Source organism: Dipodomys ordii, unplaced genomic scaffold (assembly GCF_000151885.1).
Source record: "Dipodomys ordii isolate 6190 unplaced genomic scaffold, Dord_2.0 Scaffold33, whole genome shotgun sequence".
Taxonomy (NCBI): Eukaryota; Metazoa; Chordata; class Mammalia; order Rodentia; family Heteromyidae; genus Dipodomys; species Dipodomys ordii.
The window spans coordinates 8,933,899-8,946,913 of NW_012267249.1; the positions used below are offsets into that span (position 1 = coordinate 8,933,899).

General features: G+C 42.3%; 1 protein-coding gene across 1 annotated transcript in view; it reads right to left on the reverse strand.

Moving 5' to 3' along the window:
• Positions 1–10,997: 10,997 nt before the first annotated feature.
• The window catches only part of Agbl4 (ATP/GTP binding protein-like 4), a 977,755-nt gene continuing 975,737 nt past the window's right edge, over positions 10,998–13,015 (reverse strand). Inside the window, exons 11-12 of the mRNA XM_013016801.1 lie at positions 11,923–12,019; positions 10,998–11,250 (exon numbers count right to left, since the gene is read on the reverse strand). Coding sequence (XP_012872255.1) covers positions 10,998–11,250; positions 11,923–12,019 — 350 coding nt within the window. The remainder of the gene's footprint in view (positions 11,251–11,922; positions 12,020–13,015) is intronic.

Consider the following 13,015-nt stretch of genomic DNA (forward strand, 5'->3'; position numbering starts at 1 on the left):
AGGTCCCTATCCTCACACTCATCCTTGAGTGCATCTGTCATTTATCTGGACTCTCTTCTCACTCCTGTCCTGTCTTCAGGAAGTCTTTATATTTCTGACTCTACTTTGACTCCTAGAAAAGGGGATTTCTAACTCCATCAAGGAGGTGACAGATGGGGTCAGATTCAGATGGTTTGGGTACAAGACTACTTTTGTGAATATTTCATAGTCACTGTTATTGCAAGTCCTCAATAAAACTTAGGGAAATAGGTATTAATCACTCTTACTTTGAGAATCTTGAAGCCTAAAGAGGCTAAATTCTCTACCAAAGCCTCACAGTTAGAACAGGGATTCATACTTGTATTGGTCTAATTTACATTTAAGCCATTCCAGTTATGTTGTCTCTTAAGTCCACTCTGACCTGGGAGCCTTATTGGCTCAGCCAAGCCTCCAGAGAAACAACTCCTAATCTTGATCCCTTCCAAGTACTCAGGAAGCAGGGACTCAGGTGAAGAATGCAGAAGAGTTAGGGGACACAGTAGTCTTGGTTCAAATACTGTGGAAGGAGGAAGTGACTAGGAATCTTAGATTTTCTACCCCAGGGGTAGCAGGAGGTCCTATAATAATTACTACCTTGATGAACCTTCAAAGGCTCTGGAAGCATCAAGAAACTTCTGGACAATGCATGATTGAAGGGGCCTCAGAAGGCTGTGGAGAACACTGAAGAACCTTGAACATGTGTGTGGTAATCCAGAGCAGAAGAAAAAAGGACTTTAGCAGCAAGTGTTAAGAAGTTCTGAAGTCCTAAAACATTTCTATGAACCTGGGATTTTTTTTTTGAGACAAGATCTTACTATGTAGCCCAGGCTGGCCTCAAACTCCCAATCCTCCAGTCTCAGATTCCTGAGTTCTGAGATTATAGGCATGTGCCATCACACCTGGCTCTGACCCTGGAAATCACATGTTCCTTTCCCTTCTCCTTACCCCCATCACTTCTAAATGGTGCCACTACTTACTTGCTATTCTGCTTTTTCCTGTTTACTGTTTTGATATGATTTTACCCAGGGAAAACTGGGGAGGTCCCAGTACGGTGTAGTAGAAAGGAACTGTGTTTGAATCCAGGTCTTCACTTGCCATGTGAAAACAAACCAAAGATTTGATCTCTGGGATTCTCAGTGGTCTCAAGTGGGAAATGTAAAAAAAGCATACTTAACCTCATGAGACTGCTGAAGGTACCAAATAAGACAAAAATACAAAGGGACAATACAGTATATGTACAGTATATGTCAGTCGGTATTTTGTAGGAGTAAGATTCCATGCTTAATGAATATTAACTGCTCGCTTCCATGGTTGGTTCTGCTCTTTCTATTTAGAAAAATGAATTGGGATGCTTTAAAGTGGTTATGCCACTGAGTTGCATTGAAAGACTACAAGCTCATCATGTGTCTTCTCTCTGTCCTCCTTCCAAAGGCCACAGGAAAACCACCTAGTAAAGGTTCCTCCTGTTGCAGTACAGGGAACAGCCTCATCAGGACAGGTAGCCTCCTTTGGAAAGTAGTATGGAGGTTCCTCAAAAGACTCCACATAGAGCTCCCCTATGACCCAGCAATCCCACTTTGGGGCACTTATCCAAATGTTCACAAACAAGGCCACACTAAAGCTACCAGCACAACTATGTTTATTGCAGCATTATTCACCATAGCTAAGATATGGAACCAACCCAGATGCCACTCAGTAGATGAATGGATCAAGAAAATGTCACACACACACACACACACACACACATACACACACACACACACACACACACACACATTAATTCTATGCCTCCATCAGAAAGAATGACATTGACCCATTTGTTAGGAAATGGAAAGATCTGGAAAAAAATATAGTAAGTGAATTAAGCCAGGCCCAAAGAAGCATAGGTCCCATGGTTTCCCTTGTCTGCAATAGCTAGTAAATGTCTAGGACAAGCAGAAAAGGTCAAAAGCTATGTATATATGAACATATAAGATGATGCTAAGTGAAATGAACCCCAAGATAGGGACACAAGAGGTTTTATCTTTGTTGCTGATGCTTTAAATGTACTTATAATGCACTATGTGATTTTTTTTTGTTTCTCATGTATGTTCTTCCCCCATGGTATAAACCCTGTTTTCACTGTATTTGATTCCGGTGCCCTGCATCTTTACATACATTTTTCTAATTTGGGGAGGGGAAGGGAAATAACAAAAAGCTGAAATAAGGATATAGGTTGACCCATTGTTACAATGAGATGTGCAAGACACTATGTTGCAGATGAACTTTACAACTTTAGGGGGGCAGGGAGGAGTTGGGGGGAGTGAAGAGATGGGAGGGAAAAACAAAGGGGGGTAACAATGCTTGACAGGAAATGTACTCATTATCTTACCCATGTAACTGTAACCCCTCTGTACAGTATCGTTACAATAAAAAATATATATTAAAAAAAAGGCAGGTGGCCTCTGCCTTATATCCTCTGTGGATTCATCCTCGCTGACACTGGTAGCCTCTAACTGGTTTGCCTTAGATTTGCAGATAAATAGAACTTTGGTCCTGTCTTAAAGCCTTTGAGCTAATGCTGAGTGAAATCATCACTGGCATCAGTAATGGCTAGTTGGGTGAAGGCCAAATGGAGACCTTGCATATCCCTACCTAACTACCTTCCTTTTTCATATAGTTCTCTCCCTTGCCTTCTCAGAAATCTGCAGAATATTAGTGTGGTGATTGGTTCTACCCACTTGTGACTGAGAAGTGGGTAGACAGGAAGATAGACTAGAACACCCCCTGCTGGGAAAAGTGGGCTGCGACACTCCTGTTAATTCACCTATCAGCATGGTGCTGTTCTTCACCTCAGTGCTGAAAACCCTTCCTTTCTAGTTTGACCATCATAGACATAACCATGACCAATACAGCTAAGGAAGAATGGCAGGCCAAAGCCACCAGGAAGGCTACATTTGTCATCCCTTTCCTTTCTATTCTGCAAAGTAGAGAAGCAGACAGTTTTATTGGAACACTACCCAGCAGTCTATATCATAGTCATGGTATTATTTTTTCTTCTTCTAGGATTGTTAAATGTGAGCAGAATCCATGTACTGTAATTCAGAAACATTTGCTGTGGTTGTCTCTGGTGTTGAATGATGCCCTTTATACCATATACTCTTGTCTGATATCTAGATACGAAACTTCCTGCCTTGTGTCAGAACCTCCCAACTTTCAATCCAGCATTTCCCTAGAGAAGAAACTCCTCCCATTTCTTTTCTCTATGACAGATGTCCAAACAGAAACTGCTTACATACCTCTGATGATGAGTTCACTACCTTTCTAGGGAATTCATCCAGTAGTTAGAAACTCTATTTACTAGGACATTCCCTTACTAGTATTACTCCTTGGATTTGGTAATTATTGCTGGGCTATACAGAATCAGTTTGCTTCTTTTGTCTCATGATAACCCTTCAACTTTGTAGAAACTGTGGCTTTACTTTCTCATTCTTGTCCTCTCTTATTTTTTTTTTACCTCAAGGATAAATAGATCCCATCTCATTTATTTCTGGTGGGGGAATGATTTTTAGCTATCAAACAATTAAAAGTATGTGCTATTGTTATTGTTGATGTTGACGTGTTCCACACCTAAGCTCATTAAAACGTCATAATAATCATATTAAGGCAGATAGTATTGTTACCATCTCACAGGTGAGGAAACAGAAATGCATGAGGTTAAATTACTAGCCTGAAATCACAAAGCATTAAGAGGTAAAAGCAGGGCTTGAATTCAGAATTAGAATCCAGAGTTGTCTGTCTCCAAAGTTTTGTTCTTAAGCCACTAAAATGTTTGCTATCTGTGCTTCTTGTGATCTAATCAATCAACAGTTTTAAAAAATACGTCACCATATACAAACATCATGTAGAGGAAACCAAGGACATTAGATGTGGACTATCATTTCTCTTGTTTTGTATAGTCCACCTCTGTCCATGCTAGCTAAAGTGAGTCAATCATTTCCAAAAGCTGCCACACTGTTTGTTTGAGTTGAGATGATTGCAATGAATAAAACTTCCCAGGACTCTGATGAAGGAATTTCTGAAGTCCGACTCTGAGAGATCTTCATCATGATGACAGAGTGAAGGTCATGATGACAGAGTGGGGATCTTGTCAATTTTAGGCTAGCTGGTGGAGCGACTGGGAGAACAAAAGAGAAAGTTGCTAAGAAAACCCAGAAGAACAGAGCTGCTGCACAAACCACTTTATTTATGTTCCTCTGGACAACAAGAAAGAGGAAAAGCTGTGGATACAACAGGATATTCACATCCAACGAACCAATATGCAAAAGAGAACCCGCTTGCTCTTGATTTTTGCAACAAACTTTGAAAATCTCCAACACACACAGAAAGAATGCTTAACCAGAGGTTTGTGCTGGAGGCCCTATCTCCCTGGAGCCTTCTTTCTCTCCCTATCTCCTAATCCTCATTTCCAGGAGGTCATTTTAATTAGCAGGCTGTCATGGTGACTCAGCCTGCTGCATCTATAGACAGGAAGGAAACACATTCTGCTGGACCCATTCATCATACAAAGGCACTTTACTCTTCAGAAGAAAATGCACAATATTTACCTTTTCCTGCCTTGGGGAATGCTAGTATTGTTACTTTATTTTTATCATTCATACCTGTCTCAAGGGTGCATTCTTTGTCTTTTGCATCTCCCTTACTTGGCAATCGCCCTTTCCTCCTTGCAGATTATCAGTGCTAACCTCCCTTGATCTCTGTCACCAGGGACTTGGAGACTATAACCACGATAGATCTTTTCAAATGAATAAGCAATTCTTCTCGTCTCTGGAGCTAAAATTTCAATTAAACTACCCAGGAAATGGAGAAACAGCTCTCAGAACAGTTTTGAGCAGTTGCATGCTGGGGGCTGGAGGCATCAGAAAGCATGCAGTTTATAGATACAATAACCATCTAAGACCACTGTGATTTCAAATATTCTGACCCACTGTTCAAAACAGGACATTTGCCTTAGGGTTGCATATGTTTTGGATCAGAAAATATGGACTATGTGTTTAAAAAGCTAAAAAAGAAACAATTATAATTTATTTTCAAAAGGGACTATCTGTAACATCACTGTATACCTTTGAAAAGTAAGAGGTCTTCCAGAGAAACTGACCTAAAACGTGTCAAACCTCTTAAGAAGGACGGGTAGGTTTTCCCTTATCCTGGGAGAATCTCTACGTTGTGGAAAATAGCATCTATGCTCACCTGGTTCCAGTCTTCTATTTTGTTCAGCCTTGTGTTAAAGGCTCGCAATTGATTTTCCATTGGTGAAAGGGAAAATCAATGATTAAATTTCTTTTTCTTTTCTTTTTTTTCCCTTCTCCCTTCCCTTTCACTAACCATATGCCTTATCCCACAAATCCTTGTCTTGGAACCCAGAAAAGGATGATTCATTTCATGCCCCAGCAGGAAATGCACGTGCTCCTGTCTCCACAAAACCTCTCCAGATGCCATGTCTTTAAAAAGGGGTTGAAGGGTCTCTGTGATTCACTGAGCTCTTCTTGTCCCCTTTGCTGTTGGGGTGGCTGTTGATCGGACCCGGCAGGACTGGGTGCTTGGAGGGAGGGGATTTTTCTTTCCTGCAAAGACGGAGATAATAGAAAGAGAGAAGACAGCACGTATCACACTGTAATGAAATGATCTGTGCGCATGTCTATCTCCCCCCACTGCACTGTGACCTTCTAGGAGCAGTGGGCTGGTCATCCTCTTCTTGGTGTCCCCAGAACCCAGCTTGGGGCCTGGTTCAAAGCAGGCAATGAAGTTCAACAAATGCCTGTTAGATGGGCAGATGGAGACACTGAATCATTCTGATTCTACAGAAGGAAAACAAATGTTTTACAGCTCCAACTTCCTACCTTTCTACTCTGCTTCTAACGCAAACAATTCCACAATGAGATGGAGATGGACACACAGAAAAGGCACAGCTTTGCATTTTGGAAGGAGGCCAATAGAGCTGGTTTGCTTACCTAAGGTTCCCAAAGCTTAAGAGAAAAAACCTTAGGCCCTTATTTAAGAAAAAGTTACAGCTTGGGAGGATCTGGGACCTCATTCTAACTACCAGGGGATTGCAGTTCTTCTATAATTCTCAGTATAGATGAAGGATGGCCTTTTATAATGTTGCTCTCTCCCTGGCAAGCTTGAGAGCTGGAGGAAATGACATGATTCTGATTCATTTCTGTGTCCCAGTACCCAGCACCAAGTGCAACACTCTTACCATCACTGTCCTGTACTTGATTACGTGTCTATTGTGGTCACATGTTGGACAGTGAACTGATGATTGTGTTTTATTCCCTTCTATATTTTATTTTATCCGTGCCTTATTTGTCATGTTTTTGACTGATAGGTTGGTATGACATTTATTTAGTCATTGGGCCAAGATTTATTTCTAGTGGGGAAAATGGACTTTGGAGCCCAAAAGAACTGATCTGAGAGGGGTGACTTAGGGCAAAGAATTTAATTTCTCTGAATTTTATTTGTAAAATAAAAATAAAACACTCTAATCTTGCAGTGGTGTTGCAAGGCTAAATAATAGTTAAATAATGGGCTAAATAGTCCCTTCTCAACTGTAATTTATTAGGAACTGTGTTAGGTACTGAAGACTCTGGAGGTGACAGACATGGAGGCAGACATTGAGGCTGTCCTCAAGTTACATGCTGTTCATTAGAGGAGATAGTTTTACAGAGTAACATTACAAAGTTCAAACATGATGGTATACCTGGGAGGCAGAGACAGAAGTATTTCAAGTTCAAAGCCAGTTGGGGTTACCTAGCCAAGACCACGTCTCAAAACCAAACAAACAACAAACAAACAAAAACACCCAAAATGTACAGCACAATGTGGTAAATTCCATAAACATGGGAATCTCTTGGGCTATATTTGTGTTAAGATTGAAGTGGCCTGAGGCCCAGAATGCCCTGATCTTGGACAATCCACTTTTTTTTCCTTGTTGATGTGCAAAGAGTCAGGTAGAGATGGAGTGTATAGTGGTACACAAAGTACAGCTGGCCCTACCAGGTTCCCCACCCCACATGAGGAAGCCAGCCCAGGGTCATTGTCAGTGTAAGTGAACATTATCTAGACCTCAGCACTCCTTAGCACTGGATTTACAGAGTACATATTAGAATGCTGCTTACAGACACTGTGATCTCTTTTTGAGTCTTTGGTTGATAGGTTGGTGTTTTTTGTTTTTTTTTTTTAATAGTGTTGGAGATGAAACCCAGGGCCTCATGCATAATAGGGAAGTGCTCTATGACTGTCCCTAGTCCTGAGACAAAGTGACCTTGAAGTGATCTTTTCTTCTCTCTACCTCCATCAATTTCTTTAATTGTAAAGTTGAAACACCCATGCATTCCCTTACTAACTTATAGGCTCTGGTGAAATGGAGGCTGAAGAAGAGTTTTAAAAAATGTAAAGTGAGGGGCTGGAAAGTTGGTTCAATGGTAGAGTGTTTGCCTCGCATGCATGAGGCCCTGGGTTTGATTCCTCAGCCCCACACAAGCAGAAAAAAGCCAGAAGTGGCACTGTGGCTCAAGTGGTAGGGCACCAGCCCTGAGCTGAAGATGTGAGGCACAGAGCCCAGGCCCAGAGTTCAGCCCCCATGACTGCCTGTATATACATGGTGAGAGTCATACCATCAAAGGGCATTGTTGCTAGCACCCCCAAAAGAACATAGAATGTGGATGGGTATACTTTGGTATGATTTTATGGGGATAAAGGAAGGTGAGTTGGCCCGAGAGAGATAAGCTGTAATGTAGTCACAGGTGGGGAAGATTTGGGGAGGTGACTAAATGAGAATCAGGCATCCAGTGGCTAGTAAGGAGTGCGCACATGCAGAATGATTCAAAGAGGGTCTAGCAGAGCAAAAGCTTCTGCAATCCAGGACAGGAGCACAGAGGAAGAGACACTGGAAGGCAAATGTCTGATCTCCCTGCACCCTGCAGAGGCATTCCCTGATACCTCTCCAGACTCTTCTGAGAATCAACTTCGCAGAAAATGAGCCTCTCCTATAACCAGGCTTCTTCCACTATCTTGCCTTCCCACTGGCCCTCAACATAGGATACCCTCTTTTCTCCTTCTAGTCCATCGATTCAAATCCCTTATGTTCTTCAGAACCAAATGGAAACCCAACTTCCTCCCTGAAGCCTTTTGGGAGGTACCTGTCAACTACCAAATACTCACCAGCTTAAATGGAGAGTAACATCTGTGTGGGTCTCACTTTTCTGTAGTGCAAAGGAGCTGAAGATGATTTCGGGGGGCTTCTTTAGTTCTACAATTTTATGTTCAGTTACATTCAGGGTTTATTTAGGACTTAATCTAGGCCAGCCCTGCACCAGTCACTAAGGATACAAAATGAGAAAGGATTGTACAGGACAGTACAACACAGGTACCATACTAGAGGTACAGACACAGACACAATGTAGCTAGAAACTTGGCTGAGAGGACAGCTCTGTCTCAGGTGAATAAGATGGATAGGGCAATAGATGTGAAATATGGACTGAGTTTTCAACAGGTAAATAGGAGTTCACTGTCTATAAGGTGCAAATGAGAACATTCTAAACTGAGGGGAAATGATGAACAAAGATATGGGGCAGGAAATGGCCAAATTGTTCAGTGGATGAAGAGGAAATGAGGAAAAAATAGGTCCTCTCAGGGGCAGGGGTATGGAAGGAAGCAGTATATGAAGATTATAATATAGGCTGGGGTCTTGAATAGCAAGAAGAGGGATTGAAGAATCACTCTGTAGTTAATGGAGAGCCGTGGGAGGTTTTTGAGAAAGGATATAGTCCAACAGAGTTGAACACTTATTGTGCACTGTGCAGTGTTGCTCTATTTGCATGTATGCATTTCATTACCTTCCATAAATCAGAGCTTCTGGTTGGCAGAGACTGTCTATGATCCTTCAGCATAGGTCCTGATGCATGTATGCACACACACACACACACACACACACACACACACACACATACACAACACCTCACATGGAGCTCCCAGTCCATGGCTGAACCTGACCTACATTCATGCTCTGTCTACTCACAGTAGCACACTTGGCCTGTTCATTTGTTCCAGTCTAATTTTATCCCCTTTCATGGTGTACTTTGGGTTGCTCTATGATTGTGTTACTGTGGTCAAAATAAATGTAGGGTCTTGGCTTTGATAATTGATGCTGAGCCCGAGCTCTTGTACGCACAGCACTGCCCTTCCCCAGGGTCCTTTTCTGTAGGGCCGCCCAGCACCCAAGGATGCCGACAAGCTCCTGCCAGCATTTGGGTAGAAAGTGACATATTGTAATTATCCATAGAGATGAGAGAAAACAAAGATTAGTTTTGAGTCAAAACATGCAATTTTCTTTGAAAACCAGAACTGCTCTTTCGCTTAAGCTATTTGATGCTTGGATGGAAAATAATATCCCTCCCCCCAAAGGTGGGGGAACTATTCAGAACCCCACTTAGAGTTCAGAGCCTCATATTTCTGGGAATTTCATTCTTAAGGGTTATTGACCAATTCAGAACAAAAGGAGATTCGAAGTTTGATGTAGTAGACCCATGGGAATGGGAGGGGAGTGAAGTTGTTTTCCTAATTTGAGTGTGGGTGTATTTGCCTCGACCCCTCAAAGCTGCAGGCTATAAGGAAAGAGCTTGAGGGTTATTTTTTTTCCTAAAAGAGGATTCCAGAGTTCAGGATAAAGAGGTAAACTGAGCAGTTGAAAACAAATCACCAAGAAGTGCCCTGCATCCTTTTGATCCAGTGGCAAGGTGCCAGGTCACATGACTAGTCCTTCCACTCCTTAGCCCTCAAAGTCCTCAACCCATCCATGTCAGGGTGATAGCCAAGGTCTCCCGGAATGTCAGCACTATTTCATTTTTCTGTGACAGTGCAACATCCAAGAAAAATGTAGTTAAAGGTCAAGATAATTTTATTCAGGCAGAAAAGAGACCTGAAAGAGATAATCCCTAAATTAACTTGTAAATGAGACTCTTAAGAATTCTTTTGCATTTTCTACAGCTATACACTTTTAAGAACTTTAACCAATCAAGAATGACTCCCAAGAATGAAGTGAGTACTTGCCTCTTGAGGTGAGCTACTCAAAGGCAGGTCACTTACAAGCTCATTCTGGCCCCTCCCTCCCACCAAGGTGGGCCTGGCATAAAGTGTGCTTTTTCCTAAGTGAATGATCGGGGACTTCATGCCTACATGCTCAGTGCAGGGTGGGTCCTGCAGGGGTGCAGAGAAGAAACAGATGTGATGCTCCTGTAGGAGTTTCTAATACATAGGATAGGTGGGGCTGAGGGGAAACAAAGACCCTAAATGACTTGTAAGTAATCTGAGATAGGATGTCATCCAAACACAGGGTCATTCACTGTCTACATGGATCTGGGGCTCAGAGATGCCTCACTTACGTCATTGTGGAACAGCTATTTCTAAGACATCATCTGGTCCAATCAGATAAGTCAAGGGACTTTATCAGGACTTAGTGAGAGAGCTGCAACCACATCCCAGACACTAGAGGAGATGAAAATATTTTTGAGTCACTTATTGTCTGTTGGGCATTATATTAAGTTTGTAACTCATCTTCAAAATCATCATTAGAGGTTGTTGTTGTTACCCCTATTCAATAAGTAGGTAGCCAGAAAAGCTTTAAGTGGCCACAAAACTTGACTACAATTACGCCACCAGTTTCTATGAGCCTGAGAGTGGATTTGAACCTACACTTGAAGTGGAGGTTAATGACTTTGGAATTGTAAGAGCCTTGGGTCAAACTCTGTAATCTCAAGTAATCCTCTCCACCATTTTGTTAAGATGAGAAACATGAGATAAATGAGATGATGTACAAAAAGTACTTCATTCAACAAAAAACAGTAATTTGTATTGTTTATTTTTATTAGTAATAATGAGTGAGGAGGCAGAAATGTGGACCTCAGCCTAAGGTCCTGAGGCACCAAAATACATGGGGAAGGTTAGTGGAAAGAATGGTCTGGCAGGAACAGGGAGTTGGACATTGTTGTGTCATTCCAGGAAGCTGAACTACTAGAGGAACAGGAGACGAGGCCCAGAGGTACGGCAGTTTTAGAACATTCCAGATGCCATGGGATGTCAGTGGACTCACTGGACTGTCCACCAGCAGACATGGGAACACTCAGTGAGTTGGGCTGTTGTCCAGCCCTCAGACAAGATGGATGCTCACTTCCCAGCTTTTTCTCCTCATTGAACCTGCAAGTGAGTCCCATCAGAGAACCCGAGGTAGAAATCTTCATGTGTGTGTCCTTTCTAGTCCAAACCTTCAAATCTTCATGGAATGGGACAACACTGTACTAACAGAACATCTGTATACCTGGCAATGTACTGGGTGCTTTAATGAGCATCTCACAGTAATCTGAAAAGTGGATACCATGGTACCTAGTGTACTGATGCAGGGGAAGTGAAGAATTGGTGTTCATATAAAAACTCTAGAGGAGAAGTAACACATGGAAACACCTCACTAACTTAAGATAATGACTGATCTCAACACTCTAACAACACCCTATCCCTGGGGATTCCCATGGTGGACCAAGAATGAGACCACCCCATCTCTGTCACTGGATAGGTATCATTGAACTGTACTAACATGCAGCCTGTATGTGGAATACAGAATGCATTACAGCTCTATCAGATAAGTCAAAGCCTTGGTAATCTGGTTGGAAATCTACAACCTCAACCCAGAAACCAGAGGAGATGAAATGTCATGATATTTTATGCTCAGGACATAGGCGGTCCCTGTGGCAGGGCTGTGATTGTCTTTCTTGTGGCACAGGTGGGAAACTGAGCACCAGTAAGAGGCTAAAGGAAGCTATCCTAAATACAGAGCCAATGAAACAGTCCAGAGTGCTTAGCTCTGCCACTTACCGCAGTCTAGGTACGGGGACGGTCATCTTCTCGACTAGGGGGTTCAGGCGGTAATAATCCATGAACGTCCTCGCCACATTCCGTCCCAGCTTCATATCTGCAGGGGTGTGTGTTAAGGAGTATCATTGAAAGAGACTGAGACAGGGTGAAAGATGCCTAGTAATAAACATGACAGCAGTGATAAAACAGGAACGACACTCACTGTTCTGTTTTGAGTATGTTCGGCTTTTTGGATCCGCATGAAACCTTGAATGGTAATCATCATTGTTATCCTTATTCTGTACATAGAAGTGAAATTTGCCCAAGAACATAGAACTGAGGAGGAGAGGGGGCCCTGAGAAGGGTCTAGGTAACATTATTCCTAAAGGGTGTGTGTGGGTGTGGATGGCTTTTTAGAAACCACTATGAGTTCATAGCCCTTCAGAAAACAGTAGGCTTCTCTGGCCTCAGGTAGCTCAAGATGAAGCCAGATAAGAAAGACCCACAGACAAAAGATCTTTTGTTATATATAGATCAGCCAACCCTCAGAGCTCAGTCCCTGACCTGCATAATTTTGATGACAATGGAGAAACCCTGTGACTCTACATATTATTCCCATTCCATCTTGATATTCTGCCAATAATGAATCCTTAGGATAAGGAATTATGACCTGCTTATTATCATATTAATTCCCCATGAACACCCTAATGAGAATTCGTACAACAATCACCTCTTCTGCAGCTCAGATTATCTTCCCTGTGTACCCTATTTGACCTTTCTGGCCTTTCCCACAGTTTATTATTTTCTCTGCCCGAAGGGTTGCTCCCTTGGCTCATGTGATAACTCTTCAGAAGAGCCTTTCAGGGTGTCCAACTCCTCTTCCTAGGGCTGTGAATGGATTCTTTTGCCCTTATATCCATGGCTTCAGAACTGACTTTATAAATGGAGATTAAGTGTTAACTCTTAGCCATTCCTTTTCCCACATCTCTTAGCACTAAACATCCAAGTTGCCACCAACCTTTTGCCGTAAGACCTCCTATCTCTTACGTTTGTCCATTTTCCCCCATCTTCTAGGAAAGCCCAAAATTGTCTTCCCCCTAGAGTACTATTATCC